The 25,354-nt window shown below is 34.5% G+C and overlaps 1 protein-coding gene across 2 annotated transcripts in view; it reads left to right on the forward strand.

The window, feature by feature from the left end:
* CNTN1 (contactin 1) overlaps positions 1-25,354 on the forward strand; it is a 390,272-nt gene that overhangs the window by 314,955 nt on the left and 49,963 nt on the right. For both annotated transcript variants that reach the window (XM_043447015.1, XM_043447014.1), the window contains 4 exons: positions 3,132-3,281; positions 13,413-13,483; positions 18,210-18,444; positions 21,041-21,144. In XM_043447015.1, coding sequence (XP_043302950.1) covers positions 3,132-3,281; positions 13,413-13,483; positions 18,210-18,444; positions 21,041-21,144 — 560 coding nt within the window. The remainder of the gene's footprint in view (positions 1-3,131; positions 3,282-13,412; positions 13,484-18,209; positions 18,445-21,040; positions 21,145-25,354) is intronic.

A 25,354-nucleotide genomic window follows, 5' to 3' on the forward strand; every position in this document is an offset into this window, starting at 1 on the left:
ATAAAGCGTGGATATTTTTTGGAGGGTTCAAGTAATATAATGCCCTCTTTTCTACTACCAGTAGCCTGCCTGATTCAGGTTGAAGGAAAAAATAAAGTGGTTTTTGTACACATGGTTGTGCTGAGACATTGTAGACTCTAAATAAGCACAACTTCTGTATTTGTATTTTGTTTACAATTTCTACAAATATTTATCAAGTAGTTTTACCTGCAAGACATCATACTAGGTATACGAGGCCTTGAGTGGCCCCAAAACATGATTAAGAAGAAGAAGAAACACAAACATATATATGGATGTGTGTGTGTGTGTGTGTGTGTGTGTGTATCCATAAATGACAAATAGGAGTAAATAAGTGGGACATAGTGATATATTATGAGCATGGCCTGGTATGGACATAGCCAATCTTGAGGTTCTAATTGTAAAATGATGATATGGGCTGCTTAGCTCAAGATTGGACAGGAAAAAAAAAATTAGAAAGCAAACTTTTAAATCCTGTTCTTGTGATGTGGTATGAGTCAAAAGTCCTGACCCCTTCTGGGGAAGGAAAGCAGGCCAGATACAGAACCACATTTAATTCTAGATACATTTTTCTAAAATGATTGGTATTAGCCATTTTTGCTAGATTAGCCCTACTGCTTATGTAAATGGTTTTATACAGGGCGTATTGTAAAGATATGCCAAAAACTTTTTTGTTTTAAATACTTACCATCTCATAGGTGCTAGTGTTAGTGTATATTAATAAGAATGATCATAACTGGTTTTGTTCTTAAAAAGAGGAGCTTTTACACCTTTAGCTATATTTGTAGATATATTATTAGCTTATTGATATAAAATTCCTTCTTTAATTATTCATAAGGTACATCTTGAAAGTTTATCTTCCTAACACCCACTCCCAATTTCCTGTTTTGAAAGTCATTTGCATCACTAGGCCAAGGGTTTCCCACTGAGGCCTGTCTTCTCATGGCTGTAATGTAACTCCAAGGCTCTTTGCATGTTCTTTCTTCACCTCATACTTCATTTAGCCACAGATCATACTTCTTCATCTGGAATCTAAAACACCCTAAAATAACTCCAGTTGATTTTTCTTTATCTCTCACCATTCTTCTAAATATTTTCTGTAGTCAAGTATGATTTTCTACTCAGGACATACTCCTGAGCTCCCACTTGTTTGGAGATATTTTACTATTGGACCTTCATGCATCTTTGGAGTCAGTTTATTAGCTGAGTTTTTACTGCACATCCATCAGGGTATTCCTGTTCTGACCCAGACTTCACCTGCCCCTACCTGTTGACTGCCCAGCTGCTTGGAAAAGCCCCAGTGTGGGTTTTACCATCTTGAGAGCACCATGCCCTTGCCAAGAATGGCCCTTTAGAACAGTTTCAACATTTCCATTCTTCAGACATTTAAATGGGGCTGGAGTTTTGCAGCATAAGTAGCAGAGGAGAGTATCCGACAGCCTCCTTGACCCTTCTGTTATACTTTTCAACTTGTACTTTCCAGACTCACAAACTCACAGATATTTCCATCAGTCTCTGCCTCTAAATCTCTGTATTAATTCCCTAGGGCTGTCATAACATGTTACCACAGACTGGGTGGTTTACAACAACAGAAGTACAAAATCATGGTGTTGGCAGGGCTGTACCATCTCCAAGAATCTCAGGGAACTACCCATTCCTTGCCTTTCCCAGCTTCTAGAGGCTCTAAATACTCCTTTGCATATGGCTGCTTCACTTCAGTTTTTGCCTTTATGGTCACATTTCACCCTCCTCTTCTCTGTTTCCTTGTCGTGTTTATGTTATAAGAACATTGGTCACTGGATTTAAGATCCATCTAGATAATCCAGGGTGATTTTAGCCAAAGATATTTATCTTGATTTTTAGTCCTAAAATTAAAATGGTCGATAAATTCTTTGCAAAATAAAGTCACATTCAAGGTTCTGGTGATTTGAACATAGACATACCTTTTGGCGGGGGAGGGATAATCACCATTCAAATCATGGAAGCTTAAAATCATTAAAAGGCATCTAGTAAGGAAGACTCTACCCAGTGTCATAACAATGAGCCCTGTGTTTTCCCTTTCTCTGTGAGAAGTCCTGCACATTCAAAACTTCATCTTTCCTCTTCCAATTACCTAAAATTAGTTCTTCTGTATATGAACTAAGACAAACAGATTCTGATATGGTGTGAGGGTGTGGTGGAGGAGATAGAAGATGAAGTGACGTGAAGTCGCTCAGTTGCGTCCAACTCTTTGCGAGCCCATGGACTGTAGCCTACCAGGCTCCTCTGTCCATGGGATTTTCCAGGCAAGAATACTGGAGTGGGTTGTCATTTCCTTCTCCAGGAGATCTTCCTGACCCAGGGATTGAACCCGGGTATCCCGCATTGTAGGCAGACGCTTTACTGTCTGAGCCACCAAGGAAGCCCTGAAAATATTTTAGGGGAAGTAACTTAAAATAATGTATGGTCCTGCCTTGGTTGTATGTTTTCTAATACCTCAACTAAATAAGCAATCTTGAAGCATATCTTACTCCTAAGGTATAATTTTCCTGTTAGTATCTAATAGCATACATTCTGAATGGTAAATAAATCTGAATGAATTATTTTAACATTTATTAATAACTGCCCCAAATGATTTGGGTTTAAATCTAAAAAGCTAAAAACAAAAGGGTATAAACATATAGGTACTGTACTAATCAATCATTTGCTACCCATACACTATATCAGTTTGAGTCCAGAAAAATTTTAACTTCCTGAATCATACCCTCACATCAAGAATCTTTCTGGATTCTGTCTTCAGAATGTATATTCTCAGTGTTCAGAGTGTAGCCAGTAGACTAACAGCAAAGACCTGACCTGGGAGTCAGTCAGAAAAGCAGAATCTTAGTGCTCCTGGCCGACACTTACTAAATAAATAATACATATGTGTGTCTGTCTTTCTAAGGTCTAAGATTTTCTTAAGGACCTCTCTTCTTACTTCTTTAAATGTAATTAACATTTGTCATCCTAATTTTTATTTTTATTTGACTTAGTGGAATATGTGCTACTTTCTCAAAAGAGTAAAATAAAATTAGGGAATTATAAGAGAGATGTTACTCAACTAATATTCTCTATTTAATATTTGTTTTATTTAGATCCCCCAATTATTGAAGGAAACATGGAGGCAGCAAGAGCAGTGGATTTAATCCCATGGATGGAATATGAATTTCGTGTGGTAGCAACCAATACATTGGGTATAGGAGAGCCCAGTATACCATCAAACAAAATTAAAACAGATGGCGCTGGTATGTAGAAAAAACATTTTAAAATTTAAAAGTTTTATAAATTCAGTGACACTTTAATACATAATTGAACATATTTGGAAATAATGCTGTGAAGTAAGTAATTAAAAATATATATATGTATGTATTTCACACATATGTGCACATTATATGCCAAGAAGTCAAAAATCAAAAGAGAAGATAAAAAGCTTTAAAATATTTTTACATAATTAGTGGGAAAGAAGTAAATAGAGGGAAGTCTGTGATCCTCTAGACACTACTTAAATAAATTTGGTGTTTAGACTATAAGTGAAAATGTTAGTCTCTCAGTCATGTCTGACTGTTTGTGACCCCATGGACTGTAGCCCACCAGGCTCCTCTGTTCATGGAATTCCCCAAGTGAGAATACTGGAGTGGGTTGCCATTCCCTTCTCCAGGGGATCTTCCCTACCCAGGGATCAAACCTGGGTCTCCAACACTACAGTCAAATTCTTTACCATCTGAGCCACCAGGGAAGCCCATTTAGAATATAAATTTTAATGTAAATTGTGAATCTTAACCAGGCAGAGTCATGTAAAGAGTTTCCATGATCGAGAAGGCTCACATTTTTTTTGTCTTTCAGAGACATTTATAATTGAATGGTCACATGGATGGAAGTATGGGCAGGGGAATAGGATGAGCAGGCTGTGGAGAGAAAGTGATGGAGACTCTCAGATCTGTACACCTGGGGAGTCAGAGCACATTAGGAATAGTTATAATGTGTTCTTTTGAGCATTAGGTGTCACTCTAAATGTGCTCTTTTCAGCTCAACCATAGCTTTTCTTCCAATTTAGGTTCAATTTTTATGCTGAACACCAACTCCATTTTAATAACTGTTCATACAAGAAATATTTCACTCTGTTTTCCTTCTCCCTTGCATTTCTGGGCAAAAAATATTGTTCTGATTCTAATAATAACTTTATTATTCCTTGTCTATGAAAAAGAAAATGTTTTGTAGACTCTCTGAGTTTGTTTATTTTTACTATGCCTTGCCAAACTTCAGTGCTTTATTTGGGGAAAAATATTTTAAATGGATGACAGAATGCCATTAAAATTCTGCTGTGTTATCTTAATAACATTTATCCACATTTCTGGCTACATCAATCCCTTGGCCTAACTTCTAAATATAATTATGAATTGTACTGTCTTTAGTTTTTAAAGCTAAATTATTCACGGAGACTGCCATCAGTAAACTCTCTCTTAAAGTTTCATGTAACTGCATGTAATTTACCAGATAAAATAGATGATTCTATAATAAAAGAAGAATAGAAACACAAAAATACTGATCTGTGCTGAGTATTTTCACATACATTTCAGTTAATCCTCCTAATAATATTTTGAGGTAGGTATTATATTGTTGTTATTGTTCAGACGCCCAGTTGTGTCTGACTCTTTGCAACCCCATGGACAGAGCCGCATACCAGGCTTCCCTGTCCATCACCATCTCCTGGAGTTTACCCAACTTCATGTCCATTTGATCAGAGATGCCATTCAACCATTTCATCCTCTGATGCCCTCTTTTCCTTCTGCCCTCAATCCTTCCCAGCAGCAGGGACTTTTCCAATGATTCAGCTGTTTGCATCAGTTGACCAAAATAAGAGCTTCAGCTACAACATCAGTCCTTCTAATGAATATTCAGGGTTGGTTTCCTTTAAGATTGACTGGTTTGACCTCCTTGCTGTCCAAGGAACTCTCAGGAGTCTTCTCCAGCACCACAGTTCAAAGGCATTAATTATTTGGCCCTCTGCCTTCTTTACAGTCCAGCTCTCACAACACGTGACCACTAGGAAGACCATAGCCTTGACTATACTGACCTTTGTCTGCAGAGTGATTTCTCTGCTTTTTAACACACTGTCTAGGTCTGTCATACCTTTCCTGCCAAGAAGCAATTGTCTTCTGATTTCATGGCTGTGGTCACTGGCCACAATGATTTTAAAGCCAAATATAGAGGAAATCTGTCATTGCTTCCACCTTTTCCCCTTCTATTTGCCATGAAGTAACAGGACCAAATGCCATGATCTTAGTTTTTTGGAAGTTAGTATTAATGGAAGGTATTATAATCCAATACTCATTAATAAGCAGCAGACTCAGATACACTAAATAGTTTGCCTAGGTTGATATAACTACTTTCAAGATTCAGAATTAAAATCCAGACCTGATACATTCAACTTTCTCTCTTAAAGGTGGTTTCTCAAGCAGGTTTTAAAAGCACAGTCTTTTATATGAAACTTTATTAGTGTTCTAGTAGAAGTTCACATTTCATTCTCAATTACAAAAATAGATATGACTTAAATGCCATTTTTCATTTGCCTTCATATGTCCACCTATGAAATGAACACAATTGTTTCTTTTACTCTACCCCACAGAAATCTCATTAGGATACAGAAATAATATAAATTGCAGCTTTAGAGAATGCAGATACCACATAGCCAGGATCCTTGAGTTTGGTTTTTATTATTAAAGCCTCCTATGTTTGTAATAGAAGCTTCTATGTGATTAACTGAACACAGTTGTCCGTTCTTGAAAATCAAAAATAAAAAGGAACTGGGACATTATCTGACTGGTGGTTTAAACCACATAATTCATGCTGAGAGATCATGTACTTGCTTCAACAAGTATTCATTTTCTAAATAAAATTGCAAAAATATCAAATGGTTAAGTCAGTCAAAATAAACCAATTTCAGTTAAAACTTATAACAAATTTACCTCAGATATCAGCTTTTTTTTTTTTTTATTTCATGGAGCTTGGTAATTTTCTGTCCTATGTTGACCAGTAAAATGTGAATTAATTCTAATCCAAAAATAACATTGTTCATGGGGAGGGAAGATATTTTATCTGGCATTGACAATGTTAGTAGACCTTCCCTTTCCTTCTGAGAAATTTTGTTACCAAAAAATTATTTATTTCAAAACTTATTGTTTTAGTATGCTTTGGTTGATCATCTGGCCAGAATTATCATAAGAATTTAGATTTTTTATTTTTTAATCTCAGTGTAGAATCAATTAAATGAAATATGTTTTTAAGAGCAACAATAAAAATGTTCAGAGAGAAAGATTTAATCTAACTCTTTCATATGTGAATCTCTGAATATAATTTATATTTAATGTCATATTTAGAAGACTAGAATACTTTTTGATGTGCATTTTGCCAGGAGTTTTCATGTAAATCTGAAGACTTTCCAACCTTAATGTTTTCTTATCTTAGAAATGCTGGAAACAATTTGTTTCAGAGTGATATCAAACCTAAAATTTTAGTACGGTTATTACTTTCAACCAATAACTTTTGGCATCACCTTCATTAAGTATCACCTCTAACATTATGTTTGCTGAAATGTATTTTGTTAAGGACTTAATTCTCTCTCTAGTTTGCTTGGAAAACAACTTCTCTTAAAAGTCTTCAAACACAAAACAAACACATGAAGTAGTAACAGTCTTATTCACAATGCAAGATATGACTCTATAGCGATATAGTGAAATGATGCATTCCTTTCAATTGTGAAAAAATAAAGCCTATACTCTGTAATACATTTGTTAACCTTTCATAAGAAAATATTTTAGATCCTTTATTAATCAACTTTTATGCCTACTATCATTTATGTACTTTCTGTATGTTATCTCAGAGTGCTAGGCTCTCTACTTTCATTGCTCCATTTAATTCCCACAATAACTTTACTCACTTGTATTATTATTTCTAATTTACAAACAAAGAAGTCAATATCCCATTCAGTTAATGTGAAGCAGAGCTGGAATTCAAATTAAGGGTTTTGTAATAATAATAGCTTTGTTCCTAAACAACTTTCTAGAAGGACAATGTGCAGTATTAAAGCTCTGGGACATTGATCCTTTTGTAGAATATTGGTCCCATCATTTAAAAGCTCTGTGATTAGAGGCACATTACTCAACCTCCCTAAACCTCAATTTTCTCATCTCTAAGTGGAAATTATTTACCTTATGAAATCTTTTAATGATTAGAAACATGTAAGGGAAACAAGGTTAGTACTTTCCAGTATATAATATTTGCTGAATCAAATTTTTATTATGCTCTCAATGCTCATTTTATGCTTTAATATGCTTATAAGAAAATATTATCTACTCTAGTAAATCACCACATTTGACAATGTTTCCATTCTTCTAAACATAGTAGAGGATCATATAATTTCAATCATCTTACAAGAATATGTCTATATATTTAATACAACAAAATTCAACAGACTTTCTCTTTAATTGCTGTTTTTTCTTTCATCCTGTTTTTGAAAAATTGAGTATTCATAAAATTGGACATTTATATTTTTTATCGTTACAAAAAAATGCTTTCTGAAACAGGGGGTTATTTGTCTTGTCATGTACCATTATATCAAGTCTCTAAGAGATGCCAACATTTGTTATATGAAATAAAGGCTAGTTCCCATTTGATGGGAAGGGTACTATGTGCCTCATTATGCTGACTGAAAGACAGGACATTATCTAGTGCAGCATACACCCTTATCTATCCAATTACTTAATGTTAAGATCACAAGACACAGTTGGGTATATTCTTTGGTTTCAGACAAGTGCATTATAAAATGGATGGTCCCAAATGAAGAATTAGAAGATGTGTTTGTAACCCATTTAATTTTGAGTGTAAATGAGAGATAACAAAAGCATCCTTCAAAGTGATGTGTCATTGTAAGACCAAACCCTCATAGTTAATAGCTCTGCAGGTACAGTTGGCAAGTCAGTATCCTAAAATGGTATACTCAGGTTTGCTTTGAAAGCTTTTGCCACTTATTTACCAGACACAACTAAGAAGGAAAAGAGAAAAAATACTATAACACTGGAATCAACACTTTCATACCATGTATAGAACTTTAATTTCATGTCCAATGAAGCTATTCTGCTCTTTCATATACTTTTATTTTTTAGATATGTTTGATAAAGGAGAAGAATGGTATCAAGAACATATTTAATAGCCAGTAAGATGCTACATTAAATTCAGTAGCTGTCACTAATAATACAATAGAAAAATCTTGTTTTAAAAGTGTTAACCTGACTATCCAGTTAGGTGTGATATGTAAAAATCCTTTTGAAGTTCTAGATGAGTCTTAATATGCTGGACTTTCTTACATTCATTCATACTTTCATCTGGTCCTTCCCTCATACTTCAGTTGGTAAAGAATCTGTCTGTAATTCAGGAGACCCCAGTTGTAGAAGGGATAGGCTACCCACTCCAGTATTCTTGGGCTTTCCTTGTGGCTCAGCTGGTTAAGAATCCACCTGCAATGTGGGAGACCTGGGTTGGATCCCTGGGTTGGGAAGATCCCCTGGAGAAGGAAGAGGCTCCAGTATTCTGGTCTGGAGAATTCCATGGACTGTATAGTCCATGGGGTCACACAGAGTCAGACACAACTGAGCAACTTTCACTTCATACATTCATCCAGCAAACTGTTACTGGGGATTTTTTAATACATTGTAGATATTTAAGATATGAATTAAAAATAATTGTACATATTTAGCTTGTACTATATTAGTATCTATAGGACTGAAATCAGATTTTATTCATATTTTAACTTTAGTGCTTAGCACAGCATAGTATCTATAACTGGTACTTAACATTATTTGTAGGAAAAGAGAGGAACAAGAAGGAAAAGAGGATGGTTCTGGAAATTGTAAGTTAATAGAGGATAATGAAAAGGAAAGTAGTGATCAAAGCTACAGTGATAATTGTATATTAAAATTTAGATAAATCCATTAATAAATGCAATTTGTTTTGTTCAAAATAAAGTTAATATATGCATTAGATGCTTTTGTTTTTAACACAGTGAGATAAACTGGGAAGTGTTCATTCTTTCACTTAAATGAAATATCCATAATTGGTCTGAGTTCTTTACATTAACAATAAATTTACTATTTATTATGATTATTTCAGTTTGTAGCATTCTTTTCTGCCCCTCTGAACTTTCCCCAGATTACTTGTTTTTAGATCAACATTCCATTGAGAAATTAACAAATTTACTCTGCTACATGCTTTTAAATTTCCTGTTTGAGATTAAAATTTAGATTAATAAGCAAACAACAAATTTGGCCTGATAAACCCTAAAGACATTAAGATTTTTGTGAACTATCTCAGACCCTATATCTCTTTTATCTGATGTGTGTGTGCTAGATTGCTTCAGTTTTGTCAGACTCTTTGCAGCCCTATGGACGATAGCTTGCCAGGCTTCTCTGTCATGAGATTCTCCAGACAAGAATACTAGAGTGAGTTACCATGCCCTCCCACAGGGGATCTTCCTCACCTGCAAAGAGTATCAATTTAACATGGTAGATGCATTAAAATTGTTAGCAATATGCTCCACTGTCAGAGCAGTAGATCCTGAGTTATGGGCAACTCATTTGAATATATAAATATGCAGTTCATTTGATTTTATTAATTTTTTGACTTCATTAATTTTATTAATCTCTTCAGAAAGAAAACATATTTACAGATAGAATAAAAGCATATGTAAGACTTTAATCCCTTTATCTAGACTCTAGAGTATTACTTGCCATTTTGAATTTTTTACTAAAAATTTTTTTAAATCACAAAGAAATTCTGATGCAAGTTAAAATAAGAAGCTATTGGGTTAGCCAGGAAGTTTATTCAAGTTTTTCTGGATGACATTATGAAAAAACCCAAATGATCTTTTTTGATCAACCCAATATATCCATGGTAACTTCATCTCTGTAAAAATAGCTATTTAAATTAAAGCAATAATTAACAAGAATTGAATAATCAATATATTCTAAGTCAAGAGCCTCTACTCCATGATTTTTATAATTTAGAATATGTCACAAGATGATTTGCATATTCTTAAATAAAATGCTAAAGTCCCCAAAGGTACTTCTATGCAAATTATTTAAGCACAAAATCTAAAAGTAAAATTGACAGCATTAGTTTCATATCATAGGAAAGATGAATCATGGTATTGGCTTGATTTTCTTTTTAAATATTTTCTAGATCTACAACTAAAATTCAAAAGCTGTCCTATAAAACATCATTAAGGAATTAGTGTTAGACTGAAATCATGGCAAAAGCATGAGTTTAAAAACCTCACTACTTTTAATTGTTTATTTGTGATTAATTCAAGAACTTTATATTTTTCCAAAATATTTGTTAAAATTATTTTTAATGATTTATCATTAAGAGAACATCTAGTTAGCTCACTATTAGATGCCCTGGAGCCTAAAGTTAAATAAACTTCCTTGTGCTCAGGGTAATTTACTTCCCTGAACAGAATCACTATTTGGCCAAGTCCTCCTGTTTCTGCAGGACTAAATACAAATACAAGATAGCTATTGCTCAGATTCATGTCAGATGTGTAGGTTATATGTCCAATTCCCTTGTGAAAAAAATGTCCCTTAGCTGCTAAATTTACAACTGAATATTCAAAGCTCAAAGAAGGAAATTAAATCAATTATTATTCCAAGTAATGTATAAGACACTCTGTTAAGAGATACAGCTACCTTATTTCTGAGCTTTTGTTTGTCTTGTTTTCAGCATAATGAACTCAATGGATGATCTTTGAAGAGCAAAATTATCTTTAAAATAAGTGTTATGAAATGGGAAAAACATTCACTATAACATAGACTATTTTTAGATCTTTTCTAAATAAGAAAGGTTCATATTGATTATAATAAAAAGGATTATAGTAAAATGTTTTGACAAATAATACTTGCCCTGATGAAGGCAATACCTGATTCAACAAATTCCAGTATAATAATTATTCTGGAGTTACTTTTGAAATTATTTGCCTGTCACCACAATATTTATACTTACTCACACAAAATTTGACTTATTCATTGATTGCACGACAACATGCTTTTTGTTTCTCTATAGCACGTAGAGTTTAGGCTTCAGAACATGAGTTATGGAGTTTAAAGAATTTCCGAGTATTCTAATGTTTCAGCCTTCAATATGTGTAAGGTATAGTTCCAGACAAAGCAATGAAGAAAAGAAGACGACCTCAAGGGAGGCAGCTTACCTTTATCCAGGCAAGGAGGGGTGATAGTTGGTCTAACGACCAGGGTGAGCGCGTGCGGGATTAGGGAGGCTTCATATTTAAGGGGCGGTTTTGCAGAAGTCATTCGGGAAGATTTCGTCAGGCGGGGCATTCTGGGTAATCTTTAGCTGTGATGACAGTTTGCGGATAAACAGAAGCGTGTGGGGTCCCGGGCAGAGGGTAGGGGGTCCCAGGCTGATGCAATCTGCCCTGAGTATCAGGGTGGGATTTAAAGTTGAGTTTTGTCATCCCCGAAGTCAGGTGGTTCAGCAAGGGCCCTTGAGGTCATTATCTTCTTTTCTAGGCCTGAGGACTCCTTCAATATGTATTTCATCTAAAGTGCTACAAGTAAATTAACTTTTAACACCCCCATGCACTAAATTTAATTTCTAACTCTCATGTGGTGACAGTTGAATAAAAAATTCTCTCAAACTTTACATTAATTTCTTAATCTGAAAAGTAAACCAGTTAATTTTATAGATATAAAAAATAGCTTCCATTTTGTTTGTTTCTGTATAATTTCTATACATAGTTCAGCAAAGAATTTTCATGACTAACATAGGGGAAATTTTGAAGTATTTGAGAATCACAGTTACGTTAGGATCTGTAAATAAATACTCTCTCCAAGGTGTTGCTGTTTCCTTTTGAGAGGACTATTTGGAAAGTCAAGGGAGAAATGACATTTCATCTGTTCTTTAAAACATTAAGAGAACTGGGAATAATATCTCAGACTGAGTCATAGCAGTTGTGTGGGAAAATGTGTGTTCACAGTAAAGACACAGTCTTCTTCCATGTAGCTGGGTAGCTGGTCTCCAAGTGCTTGGATGGAGTACAGGAATAAACTGCTTTAATATTTATCTGTACAACTCCAATTAGATGCAAATCCAATAAGATGTAGCCTACAATAAGATACAGTATTTAATCTTATTTTTTAGTCATGTTCAACTGTTTTATAACCTATGGACTATAGGTTCTCAAATAAATAAAACATGGGAAGGCAAATCTGCTTCACTATCTTTTGTTGAAGTAAACCAGCGCATTCATTTTGTCCATGAGATTTCCCAGACAAAAATACTGAAGTGGATCTCCATTTCCTCCTCCAGGGGATCTTCCCAACCTAGAGACTGAATCCACATCTTCTGCATTGTAGGCAGATTCTTTAACAGTGAGCCACCTACTAATCTGATAATATATAGCATATACCCTGAAGGACTTCTGAGGAGAGAGAATAACTTGGAAAAAAACAAAGAAGCCATTGGACTTGGTAGTTAAAAGCAATTTTGTGATTTTTGAGAAAGTTATTTCAGTAATATAAAGCCATGGAAAACAGATTATGGATCATTAAAAAGTGATTATAGAGTGAAGTACAAAAATAGTCGTATATCAGTTCTTTGCACCTCAGTGACAAGAAAGGGTGAGGTGGCTTGGAGGTTAAGTGTAAAGCAGTATTATAGGATGATTTTTAAGGCTGAGAGATTACAAAGGATAGTCACTACAGTAGAGAGACTGAAAAATCGAATGATGTTATAAAAAGGTAGAAGTAAGGGAGAACCCTGACAGAACAGGGTTCCTGAAGAGATTTAGGCATTGAAAATGAGAACACAAGAACAGTATTAGATTTGTAATGTTTCCAAATATCTTTGGGAAGCGTAATCCTATGTTAATGTGCATATACCATTTCTTAACAGTTATTTGTAGACTGAGGCATGAAACTAACCCAACAGTATGCTGTTAGAAGTTTATAGAGTTCAAAACAAGAGCTGTGAAATATTTTCCCAACAAAATGTGTCCAATCTTTCAAAATCATATTAAATGAAGGGACACAGAAAAAATTTAAAAAGGGAAGGCAAATTTGCTTCACTACGTTTTGGTGAAGGAGATCAGCACATTTCCTATAGCACTGAATTAATTTTTATCTTGGCAGAAAATCAGATTATTACAGAAACTCTGGGACATTGTCATTATAATTGAGTATACCGTGTGAAGCTTGTCTTTTCTAGTAAAAGAAAAAAAATGTGTATGGTTTCTAAGTGAATAAGAAATCTAACATCAGAAAAAAATTACATGTCTTCTCGTTTGTGGTTTTGTTTATTTGTTTCAGCACCTAATGTGGCTCCTTCAGATGTAGGAGGTGGGGGTGGAAGCAGCAGAGAACTGACCATAACATGGGCGGTAAGTGTTAAGAAGTTGCACATGTTATTTGTTGCTTTACCTACACTTAATCTCAAACTCATTTTGTTTCCTGAAATAAAATAAAATAAAAGACAATGCCTCAAAAACAAATAAGTTACTAAAATTGATTTTTTTTCTCGAATGCATGCCAGATTTTGCCTAATTTACTATGGCATGGTGTGCCATTCCTATGTAAAAATAAATTATTGATACTATAGTATCTATAGGCCTAGGCCTAAAAGATTAAATAAACATTCAGTTCTTTATTCCAGAGATGAAGGTACTCTGTACTCACTGTGGCCTGGTAACCCAATTGCAATTCATAATTTTTGCTCTGGACTTTCAAAATTTCAAAGATTAGGTTAAAAAATCTTTTGTATCAGCATTTGTTTTTAAATTGGCCCTTGCTCTCTGACTTGAAACTTACTTTGATCAGCACGTGTAATTTATCATTATAGGTCAGTCTCAGAAGTCCCCACAAATGACTTGTTATTAAGGTATCCAAAACATTTTATTAAAATTTTATGACCCAAGGGGAGCTTTATATCAGAGATTATAATGTTTGGAAAATAAAGCATCTTAGCTGGATTTTTGAAGTGACAGAGATATTGGGGGTGAGGAAAACTTTGATAACATAAAAGTGTCTGAATTAGACATCTGGCATTCATGTAGATAACATGCTTTATATAGCTCTATGTATCCATTAAATACTTGTATTTAATCTCTGCTGATGGTCAAAGAACACGATTAAGACTCCAAACAATTCTGAAAACTACAGAAATAATGAACAGGTTTTATTTTTAAGTGAGTCAAATTAATTTATACAATAAGTGGATATTTAGCCAAAGTTGACTTCACTCTGTGTTGTATAGTCATATTTTATAGTTGGCATTACATCATATATTAAAGTAGGATTTAGGCAAAAATTGCCTCTTCTTCATTTGACTCTCAAATGATTTGGCAGTTTTAGTGACAGTGTGATACACAAAAAGTGAAGATATTAGGAAATTTGAACATTTTACTTCTTTAGGTTTTATTTTCTCAACATTTGCAGATATCTGCCTCACAATAAGATGAGAAGCTTGTTAAAACATTTAGATTGGAACTCATTTTCCATAAATTTGAAATCAAGTCTCTGAGAACAGGACTAGAGAGTCACTACATTCTGAAAGCTTCATAGCTAATTCTGATATATTAGCCGCTCAGTCATGTCTGACTCTTTGCAATACCATGAACTGTAGCCTGCCACGCTCCTCTATCCATGGAATTCTCCAGGCAAGAATACTGGAATAGGTTGCCATTCACTTCTCCAGGGGATCGTCCCAACCCAGGGATTGAACCTGGGTCTCCCACATTGCAGGCAGATTCTTTACCATCTGAGCCACCAGGGAAGCCCAATTCTGATATACTAAATTGCAAAAATTAAGTATAGAACTATCAATAAGGAAAAGAAATGTTTAAACTCTGGTGAGAATGTTAGGCTATTCTGTTAATAATGTAAAATTACATTATGTGCCTCCTTGCAATCATGCTTTACAATTCTATATTGTGCAACCAAAAACAACTTATTCTTCCTTTGAACTTTGTACATTTACATGCATCCCTGTTTAACATAAAGATATTCAAGCTACTATGTTGTAATTAGTTAAAGGTTTTCCCTCAAGTTACTTTAACTGTGATATTCCTGTGTAAAAAGCAAATATATAATGGCTAAAAAAAGATTAAATGATGAATACTCAGTAGAATTTGTTTTAAGTCAGAATTTAGGGCTGACATGGACATCTCTACTGAGTAATTGACATGTAATAATAGCTCTAAGAAAATGTAAAACAGAGGTCTTTCTTCAGTGTTAGAGTCAGACAGGGTGCCTAGCCAGTCACCTACAGATGGAGGCAGTGCTATCCTTTTCTCCTTTCTTCTTTCTTTTTCTGTGATCAGATTCTACTGTTCAGTTGCAGTGTATAGTTAACTTTCTTACTATAGTCTATCGACTCTAAAGAAATTCATTAACTTACCCATTGAATAAATACTACTTGAGACTTTGTTTAGGTTTTAGGGATAAAGAGGTAAATGAAACTGTCAATAAGCCTGTTCTCATGAAACTTATGTTCTACTAGGCAAGAAAGACAATAAAGTAGACAGTAAGTAAATATATAGTGTAGGCCATAATAATGTTAAAGAAGGAAAAATAACTGGTGATGTTTTATATAGATTACTGCACAAAGAGTCTTAAAATGGCAGATCCTGTGCCGGGGGAAACACCAAGTAGTTTTTTTTTTTTTTTAAATATAAATTTATTTAATTGGAGGCTAATTACTTTACAATATTGTAGTGGTTTTGCCATACATTGACATGGATCTGCCACGGGTGTACATGTGTTCCCCGTCCTGAACCTCCTTCCCACTTCCCTCCCCATCCCATCCCTCTGGGTCATCCCAGTGCACCAGCCCTGAGCACTTGTCTCATGCATCAAACCTGGACTGGCAATCCTTTTCACATATGATAATATACATATTTCAATGCCATTCTCTCAAATCATCCCACCCTCAACCTCTCCCACAGAGTCCAAAAGACTGTTCTATACATCTGTGTCTCTTTTGCTGTCTCGCATGTGGGGTTATCATTACCACCTTTCTAAATTACATATATATGCGTTAGTATACTGTATTGGTGTTTTTCTTACTGGCTTACTTCACTCTGTATAATAGGCTCCAGTTTCATCCACCTCATTAGAACTGATTCAAATGTATTCTTTTTAATGGCCAAGTAATATTCCATTGTGTATGTGTACCACAGCTTTCTTATCTATTCATCTGCTGATGGGCTTCTAGGTCGCTTCCATGTCCTGGCTATTATAAACAGTGCTGCGATGAACACTGGGGTACACGTGACTCTCTCAATCCTGGTTTCCTTGGTGTGTATGCCCAGAAGTGGGATTGCTGGGTCATATGGCAGTTCTATTTCCAGTTTCTTAAGAAATCTCCACACTGTTCTCCATAGTGGCTGTACTAGGTGCATTCCCACCAACAGTGTAAGAGGGTTCCTTTTTATCCACACCCTCTCCAGCATTTATTGCTTGTAGACTTTTGGATAGCAGCCATTCTGACTGGCATGTAATGGTACCTCATTGTGGTTTTGATTTGCATTTCTCTGATAATTGAGTGATGTTGAGCATCTTTTCATGTGTTTGTTAGCCATCTGTATGTCTTCTTTGGAGAAATGTCTGTTTAGTTCTTTGGCCCATTTTTTGATTGGGTCATTTATTTTTCTGGAATTGAGCTGCAGGAGTTGCTTGTATATTTTTGAGATTAATTCTTTGTCTGTTGCTTCATTTGCTATATTTTCTTCCATTCTGAAGGCTGTCTTTTCACCTTGCTTATAGTTTCCTTTGTAGTGCAAAAGTTTTTAAGTTTCATTAGGTCCCATTTGTTTATTTTTGCTTTTATTTCCAATACTCTGAGAGGTGGGTCATAGAGGATCCTGCTGTGATTTATTCCGAGAGTGTTTTGCCTGTGTTTTCCTCTGGGAGTTTTATAGTTTCTGGTCTTACATTTAGATCTTTAATCCATTTTGAGTTTATTTTTGTGTATGGTGTTAGAAAGTGTTCTAGTTTCATTCTTTTACAAGTGGTTGACTGGTTTTCCCAGCACCACTTGTCAAAGAGATTGTCTTTTCTCCCTTGTATATTCTTGTCTCCTTTTTCAAAGATAAGTTGTCCATAGGTTTGTGGATTTATCGCTGGGCTTTCTATTTTGTTCCATTGATCTATATTTCTGTCTTTGTGTCAGTACCATACTGTCTTGATGACTGTAGCTTTGTAGTAAAGCCTGATGTCAGGCAGGTTGATTCCTTCAGTTCCATTCTTCTTTCTCAAGATTGCTTTGGCTATTCGAGGTTTTTTTGTAAATCCATACAAAATGTGAAATTATTTGTTCCAGTTCTGTGAAGAATACCGTTGGTAGCTTGATAGGGATTGCATTGAATCTATAGATTACTTTGGGTAGTATACTCATTTTCACTATATTGATTCTTCCAATCCATGAACATGGTATATTTCTCCATCTATTTGTGTCACCTTTGATTTCTTTCATCAGTGCTTTATAGTTTTCTATATATAGGTCTTTCTTTCTTTAGGTAGATTTAGTCCTAAGTATTTTATTCTTTTTGTTGCAATAGTGAACAGAATTGTTTCCTTAATTTCTCTGTTTTCTCATTGTTAGCATATAGGAATGCAAGGGATTTCTGTGTGTTAATTTTATATCCTGCAACTTTACTATATTCACTAATTAGCTCTAGTAATTTTCTGGTGGAGTCTTTAGGGTTTTCTATGTAGAGGATCATGTCATCTGCAAACAGTGAGAGTTTTATTTCTTCTTTCCAATCTTTTTAGCCTTAAGAAAGTGAGGGAAAAAAAAAAAAAAAAAGAAAGTGAGGGAAGGGCCTTTTGACTCAGGGAAAGCACCCTTGAAGGAAGAAACTGAAAGTAAAAAGACCCAGAGTGAGAGGTACCCCTCCCCCAGGGTGTTTCAGAAATAGTCAACTTGGTAAGTGAAGTCTCACATGTTGCAGTTCGTTTGTGCTGGATTTTTGTAGGCAGCTCTCACTTAGGAAATAAAAATGTTTTTACAGAAAGCATGCTTCTATGTGTAGCATTTTTGTTTGCATATGATTTTCTCCCTGTTACTTGTATTGCTTGAACCTATTTAACATTTCAATTTCTATTTAGCCTTTGTCAAGAGAATACCACTATGGCAACAATTTTGGTTACATAGTGGCATTTAAACCATTTGATGGGGAAGAATGGAAAAAAGTGACAGTTACTAATCCAGATACTGGCCGCTATGTCCATAAAGATGAGACCATGCGCCCTTCCACTGCATTTCAAGTCAAAGTCAAAGCTTTCAACAACAAAGGAGATGGACCCTACAGTCTCACAGCTGTCATCCATTCCGCACAAGATGGTAGGTGAAAGAAAGGCCCCATTGACATGATGAGGGATTAAAAATCTGGTTCTCTAGTAGACATTTTGTTTACAGTATTTTCAGTATTATTTTGAGCCAAGTCAGCATGTCAATCTCTTTATCTAAATGACAAGAATGTTGCCAAAATCTTTTTCATCCTTTATATTGTGTTTATGATAGTTAGTAAATCACCACTAAAATCATTGACTTAGACCCTATTCCTGATCTCTTAATTATAATTTTGCAGTCAGAAATTCTCTAGATTTGAGAACTTCAGTGTGCCTGTTCATTCATAAAATTCACTACTTTGCCAACTCTTTAATATATACTAATAATATTTAATTAATAATATTTTTTGATAAAATTTCTCCATTTAACTAAAAAATATATAATGTAGCATTTATGTAACTTTTTTTGTCATTACATTAGCATGTTCATTAGTGTTAGTGTTAGTCGCTCAGTTGTGTCCAACTCTTTGCAACTCCATGGACTGTAGCCCACCAGATTCCTCTGTCCATGGAATTCTCCAGGCAAGAATCCTGGAGTGGGTTGCCATTTCCTTCTCCAGGGGATCTTCCCACCCTGGGCTTGAACCAGGATCTCCAACATTGCAGGAAGATTCTCTATCAACAGTAGCATCCTGGAATTTTATTAAAGGGAATTTAGGCATAATTCTATGAAAAAGGGGTCAGAAGGCCAATTGAAATTTTTTCTTGGAAATAAAAATATATATGAAAGGGATAAAATTACCGATAATGGTTCTCTGTTTTTCTAGAAACTTTAATTGAACTGATCATGTTCCTGAAGAACTTTATATATCTATGATAAATATACATAATTTTAAATGTAATTACACTAATTTCTTTGATTTCCTATTTAAGTTACTACATTTGTATTGTTTGAAAAGATAATACTTCCTTATTATACCTTTGTACTCATGTGCACTAGGTAAATAATTAATAACAGAAAGAGAAAATAGAAATTTTCATTGCTTTCTGACCTAACACATTGGTGCTTGGATAAGTTTCACTTTGCACACATGTGACAAGCAACAATGGAGGGTCTTAAAACTTAAAGCTATGTGAAATATTCTTATGATTTCTTAGAGGAAAAGCACTATTTGTTAGTTTACCCAATTTACATTATGTTTGGCCCATAAGAAACATTTAGCTATCCCTTAAAGTTTATACTCTTAAGTCATAGATTTATTAGCTTTCATATTTGTTAAAAATATATATATTCAAATCATTCCATGATCTTTACTTCTGATACAAACATGAACAACTATCTTATATATGTATCTATGTGCACACAATCTTTTTGAAAGACAAAACACATAGAAAAACAAGTAGAAATTTCTAAATTTATAATCAATTCTGGACTTTTTAATCCTCAGTAATAAATTTTACATTTTCAAAACTTGCTGTAATTTGGAGAAATATTATAACTTGACTCAGTCTTAATAGTTTGAATGACATAGGTACAACTCATAGAGAAAATGAAAATACAAAATATTTTACAAGTTATCTTCTCACCCAGTATCATTTTTAATGTTTTATTTGATGCTTAAGTAATCAGGTAAAGGCCATGCTTGTCATGTCTTTAGTTATGGCCATCTGTATTTAATTACATTTCTTTCCTAAATGTTTCATAAGCCTCATAAAACCTGCATGTGCTGAAACTTGTATAAATGTTCATTTTCTCTTTTACTGTAAAGAAATCAGTCATAGCACCACACATTTACCTTGTTTTAGAAAGACAACTGTGTTCATATGCAGGACACTTTAGCATAAAAGAGTATTATGGCTTGTTAATAGAAGACAATAAAAATTGATCACTCCTGATCATTCCTGCTTAAGATTTCCTTAGTTTCTTTGTGTAATTTTGGTAAGGGATATAGAGTACTTTTTTTTTCACTGAACAGAGGCCTTTTTGATACATATTTGACTTGATGCCCAGTTGGAAGATTAGACTTATAAAAGCTTTTCTGAGCCCAAGAAGTGGTGAATGTCACAACTTGTTTCAAAAGATCTTAAAAAAAAACTTAGCTTAAACATAAAAGAAAAAGAGGAAAGTATTGCTGCATATCTTTAGCTCATACAAATAGCATGAAAAAGTTGGAAAATTAATTGTTAATGAATAATTTTCTATAAGAAATACCTAATTTCCTATTTTTAATAATATATAGTTAATAAGTTGAACATATTAATAATAAATTTTGATTTGCATTCACAAGCTTTCACAAACAAGTTAATTAAAAGTAATATAAAATATTAGTATGGTTCTTGCTCAAGGATATCAGAGAAATTCTTATGGATTTCCATATTTTGTAAAAGTGTGTGTGTACATATGTATGTATATGTGTCTCTATATTAACATTCATATATATGAATATGTGTGTGTGTATATTACTGATGACCATGACAAATAAAAATAGAGGAAGAAGTAATAAAATTATTGAACTATTTATTTTGGAAATATTAAAACTTTTAAATACTAAAATATGGTTTCATCCATTCATACAGCAAATGGTGCTATTTGAGTTTCTTAATATAAGCATCTTATGTAAGAATGCAATGTTCTCATCAAATTTCAGCTCCCAGTGAAGCCCCAACAGCAGTAGGAGTAAAAGTCTTATCATCTTCTGAGATATCTGTTCATTGGGAGCATGTAGTAGAAAAAATAGTAGAAAGCTATCAGGTGAGTTCAATTTTTATCAAACTGAAATACTTCTACTCATAATTATCAGCATATGTTTTCAAATATGTTGCATCTTTCAATGTTCTGTGTCCTTCTGATTTATGTGACAACTAACACTATATTTATTGTGTTCAATATTTTGGATATTTATTAATTAATTATTATGAGTAAAGTGGAGATTTCCAACTAACTTATCTATGAGAGATGTAGAGTCTTATGTGTAAGTAAACACATGACCAAAATAAAAACTAAAGTAATAACACTCAGACTTAAACACGATCTTTTGAAACAAATTTTCTCATAACATCTGGTGAATCTCAAGTTTTTGGGAAATCATTTTGGTAATTTAAAATGTTTGTCATATTTGACTCAGTAGTTCCACTTCCAAAAGACCCTCCTAAGGAAACACTTCTAAATATACTAAATATGTATCCCATTATATTATATATGAAACTCAAAATATCTCAAAGGTAACTTCCTTTGAAATAAGTCTTAAAAGAGTAATAGGAATTAGCCAGCAGGAAAGGGGAGGACTTGTCTTATTCAAAGGAAATAAGACCTGGGAAATTAAAGTTAGTTCGGTTGGGATCTTTATTATGAAATTTAGACTCAATTGTGTAGGAAAATTGAAGTCATCTCATAGCACAAAGACTGAAAATTAAGAGGAACTGACATCATCCTACCTTTGCCAATGAGCAAATGGATGCCAAAGCGTCTCAATGACTTGTCTTAGTTAGCACCAAGGGAAAATGTCAGAGACTGCCTAAAATTCAGATGTCCTGATTCCAAGTCTATGCTTTATGCCAAAGCACAGACTCTCTTTATTTTATTCAGTGAGTGGACAGTAATTGACCTTCTGGAGCCGTGGCTGGTGAGCTGCCCACCCAGGCAACTTAGCCTCAGTTCTTGTGCTTCATCATACATCCGTGGAATATTCATTTCATGAGGGTAGCATTTTGTCTCTTTTGTTCTCACTGTCAAGAACAGAGGGCATATCATAGGCATTAATGAAATATTCACTGAATGCTGATAGAAATACTGAAGTATGGTCAAATAAAATGCTGCAGTCTAACTTTCTCAAGACTATTTAACCACAGGAGGAGCCTAAGGTTTTAAGGTGCAAACACACAACCTAATAGAAGATTTTTCTTGGTATCATAGGTTATGATTGGGGTAGGTAGATGTCAAAATGTTTTCAAATTATTCTTGCAAACATTTAGCTGAAGTTATCATCAAGACTGGAGTTATAGAAGTGGACTGTGAAGATCCAATATTCATAACATATTAAACTTCCATTTACAGCTGGTAGAAAAGAAATGGGAAACAGAAATTCACTAAATGTTACAAGCCCCTATAATAAACTAGTCCAAGGTATCTTGAGAGAACACATCAATATTTAGATTTTTCAAGCCATATATTAGACACAGATTTTCTTCATTTCTTTTAATATTATTGCTTTCTAAGTAATAAGAGAAAAAATATTAATATATATCCCATGCATTGTCAAAATGCTGAAGATATATTTTACTTTGTTAAAAACATGCCACTGAAATATATCTTGCCTTTGTCAAATAATTATATATTAACTATTTTATAACTTCTGACATGCAGATGACAAAGGCCATACAAGATAGGAAATGATACCCTGGCACCAGTGAATTTAGACAATAATCAGAATATATGCTCTTGATGGGGAAATTAGCTAAATTCAGTTCAGTTCAGTCGCTCAGTCGTGTCCGACTCTTTGTGACCCCATGAATTGCAGCACGCCAGGCCTCCCTGTCCATCACCAACTCCTGGAGTTTACTCAAACTCATGCCCATCAAGTCGATGATGCCATCCAGCCATCTCATCCTCTGTCGTCCCCTTCTCCTCCTGCCCCCAATCCCTCCCAGCATCAGTGTCTTTTGCAATGAGTCAACTCTTCGCATGAGGTGGCCAAAGTATTGGAGTTTCAGCTTCAGCATCAGTCCGTCCAATGAACACCCAGGACTGATCTCCTTTAGAATGGACTGGTTGGATCTTGCAGTCCAAGGGACTCTCAAGAGTCTTCTCCAACACCATAGTTCAAAAGCATCAATTTTTCGGCGCTCAGCTTTCTTCACAGTCCAACTCTCACATCCATACATGACCACTGGAAAAACCATAGCCTTGACCAGCTAAATTAAGGATGCCAAATTAAATAATCAGCAAAAACTAATCTTCAAATAATCTTTAACAGCTATGATTTCCTCAAATGATAAAAAACTGTATGCTAGCAAGTTTAGTTTCATAGATTTCTGGTGTTTAGCAACTCCATGCTAGAAAATTATGAGCTTGGTTGCTGAGCAGACATGGGTTTAATCTCTCAGCTCTGTCACTTAGGAATTTTGTGGAAAATTTATTCAAATTGTCTGAGCCCTAATTTCCTCACCTACAAAGCTAAGAGTAATCACTGCCTCATATCCTTCCATCCTGTGGAAGAAATTAAATAACCTGCACTTAATGTCATTTCCTGTTTTATGTCATTGGACATTTGAAGAAGACAATGATGATGTTAATAATGATAATTGGTAATATTTGTTAATCCTTATTATATTAAACATTTAATTAAGCTCATCTTATTGAATCCACACAATCACAGGGGGTAAATACTATTATTTTTTTTCCATTTTAAAGATGAAGAACTTGGAGGTTTAAAAACATTTATCTGAGTAATAATTGGTATATCCTGACTTGAACCTAGGTCTTTCCTCCCCAGAGAATAGTTAAAAGTGTTGGAAGTAAATCACAAAATTATTATTGCCATTTGTTCCTTCTTAAAAAGCCTTTAAGTTTTTCACACAGAGCCTTGAATATCAAAGAGTCAAGCATGACAGTTTAAAAGAGACAATCCATAACATTTATTCTCCTCTAAGAAAATGTTCTTTATGGGGGAAAAGCTTGGCTCGCTATAATATGGTTATTGTTTCTGTTTTAAAATATGAAGGAAAAGTCAATGATTTAACAAGACAGATGATCATGAAAGCTAATACTCCACTGCACTTTCCATGAAAATGTACTATGGGTCTAAATTATAAAGAAACAGAAAAAAAGCAAGTTAATAAAATAAGATAAATAAGAAGATGTGTGATTGACCCCCATCTCAAGGTTAATTTCCTGAGATTTAAGTGAGAATTGTAGGCAGTTGGATTTAAAAATAAACCCTTGTGGTTTTAAGTTTATCTTATAGAAAGTTCAAGTTTTATTTTCCTCCCCTGCTCCATCCGCCCCACCTTGGCTAGTTAAAGAGCTCACCACTCCTAACCTTGATCTTAATTTCCTGCAGTGTAGATGAACTAGAAGATTTCAAGAAGTGTTTCTTATCAAAGGCATATTAGAACTTTGGGCTCCTGCCCAGGAATCCACAAAAGACTTAGTTTACTTACCCAGCAAGTAAAGAATTCCCTTAATGAAAACAAGCACAATGTGCTATCGGGATTAACAGAAAGCCTCTTAGCAGCTGAATCAGAGATTAATGAAGATGATTGATTATTCTTAAAAGATTATCAATCCTGAGTAGTTTACTCAGATGTCTTAAAATGTCAAATATTGTGGAGAGCAGAAGCTCATGTTAGGAAGTATGGTATTTTCTTATTTGGGGAAGGCATGTATCTTCCTCTGATCTCCTAAAAGGAAAGTCAGACACAGGTGTAGCCAAAGTTAGTGATTTTGCTGTTGTTACTGTTGCTTATTTATTTATTTTAAATATGATCCCAGGGAGTAAATAAGAGGTAAAAGCAGAATGAGCATGAGAGGGAGAAGCTTGATTAGAAAAACGCTTTATCATGTCGGCAACCACCATGGGCAACTTATACTCCATCCCTTGGGATCTTTGAGGAACATCATAAATGTGGTTCAGAACTGACCCACATGGGATGAAAGGGGATGCTTTCAACCACTGTAATTGCCCACAGGTTAAGAATGGCCCCAGGGGCCCCACCTCCCCTCCCTGCATGAACTGCAGGGCAAAGTTCACACTGCAGCATCAAGAATGATCCAAGACAGGAAGTGGGAGTTTAGCAGAGGAAAAATGCAGGTAGTACTTATGGGAAGCTGGTTGAAGCCTGCATAGAACTGTTTAGTTCCTGCACCAATGGCTAGAATAAAAATGAACTTTGAATAGTTTCTAAGAGGTGTAAGAATACAGGTTTTTGAAAGATTTATATTACTGCTCTTCTTAACCCATAGA

This window comes from Cervus canadensis, chromosome 25, assembly GCF_019320065.1.
Source record: "Cervus canadensis isolate Bull #8, Minnesota chromosome 25, ASM1932006v1, whole genome shotgun sequence".
Classification (NCBI taxonomy): domain Eukaryota; kingdom Metazoa; phylum Chordata; class Mammalia; order Artiodactyla; family Cervidae; genus Cervus; species Cervus canadensis.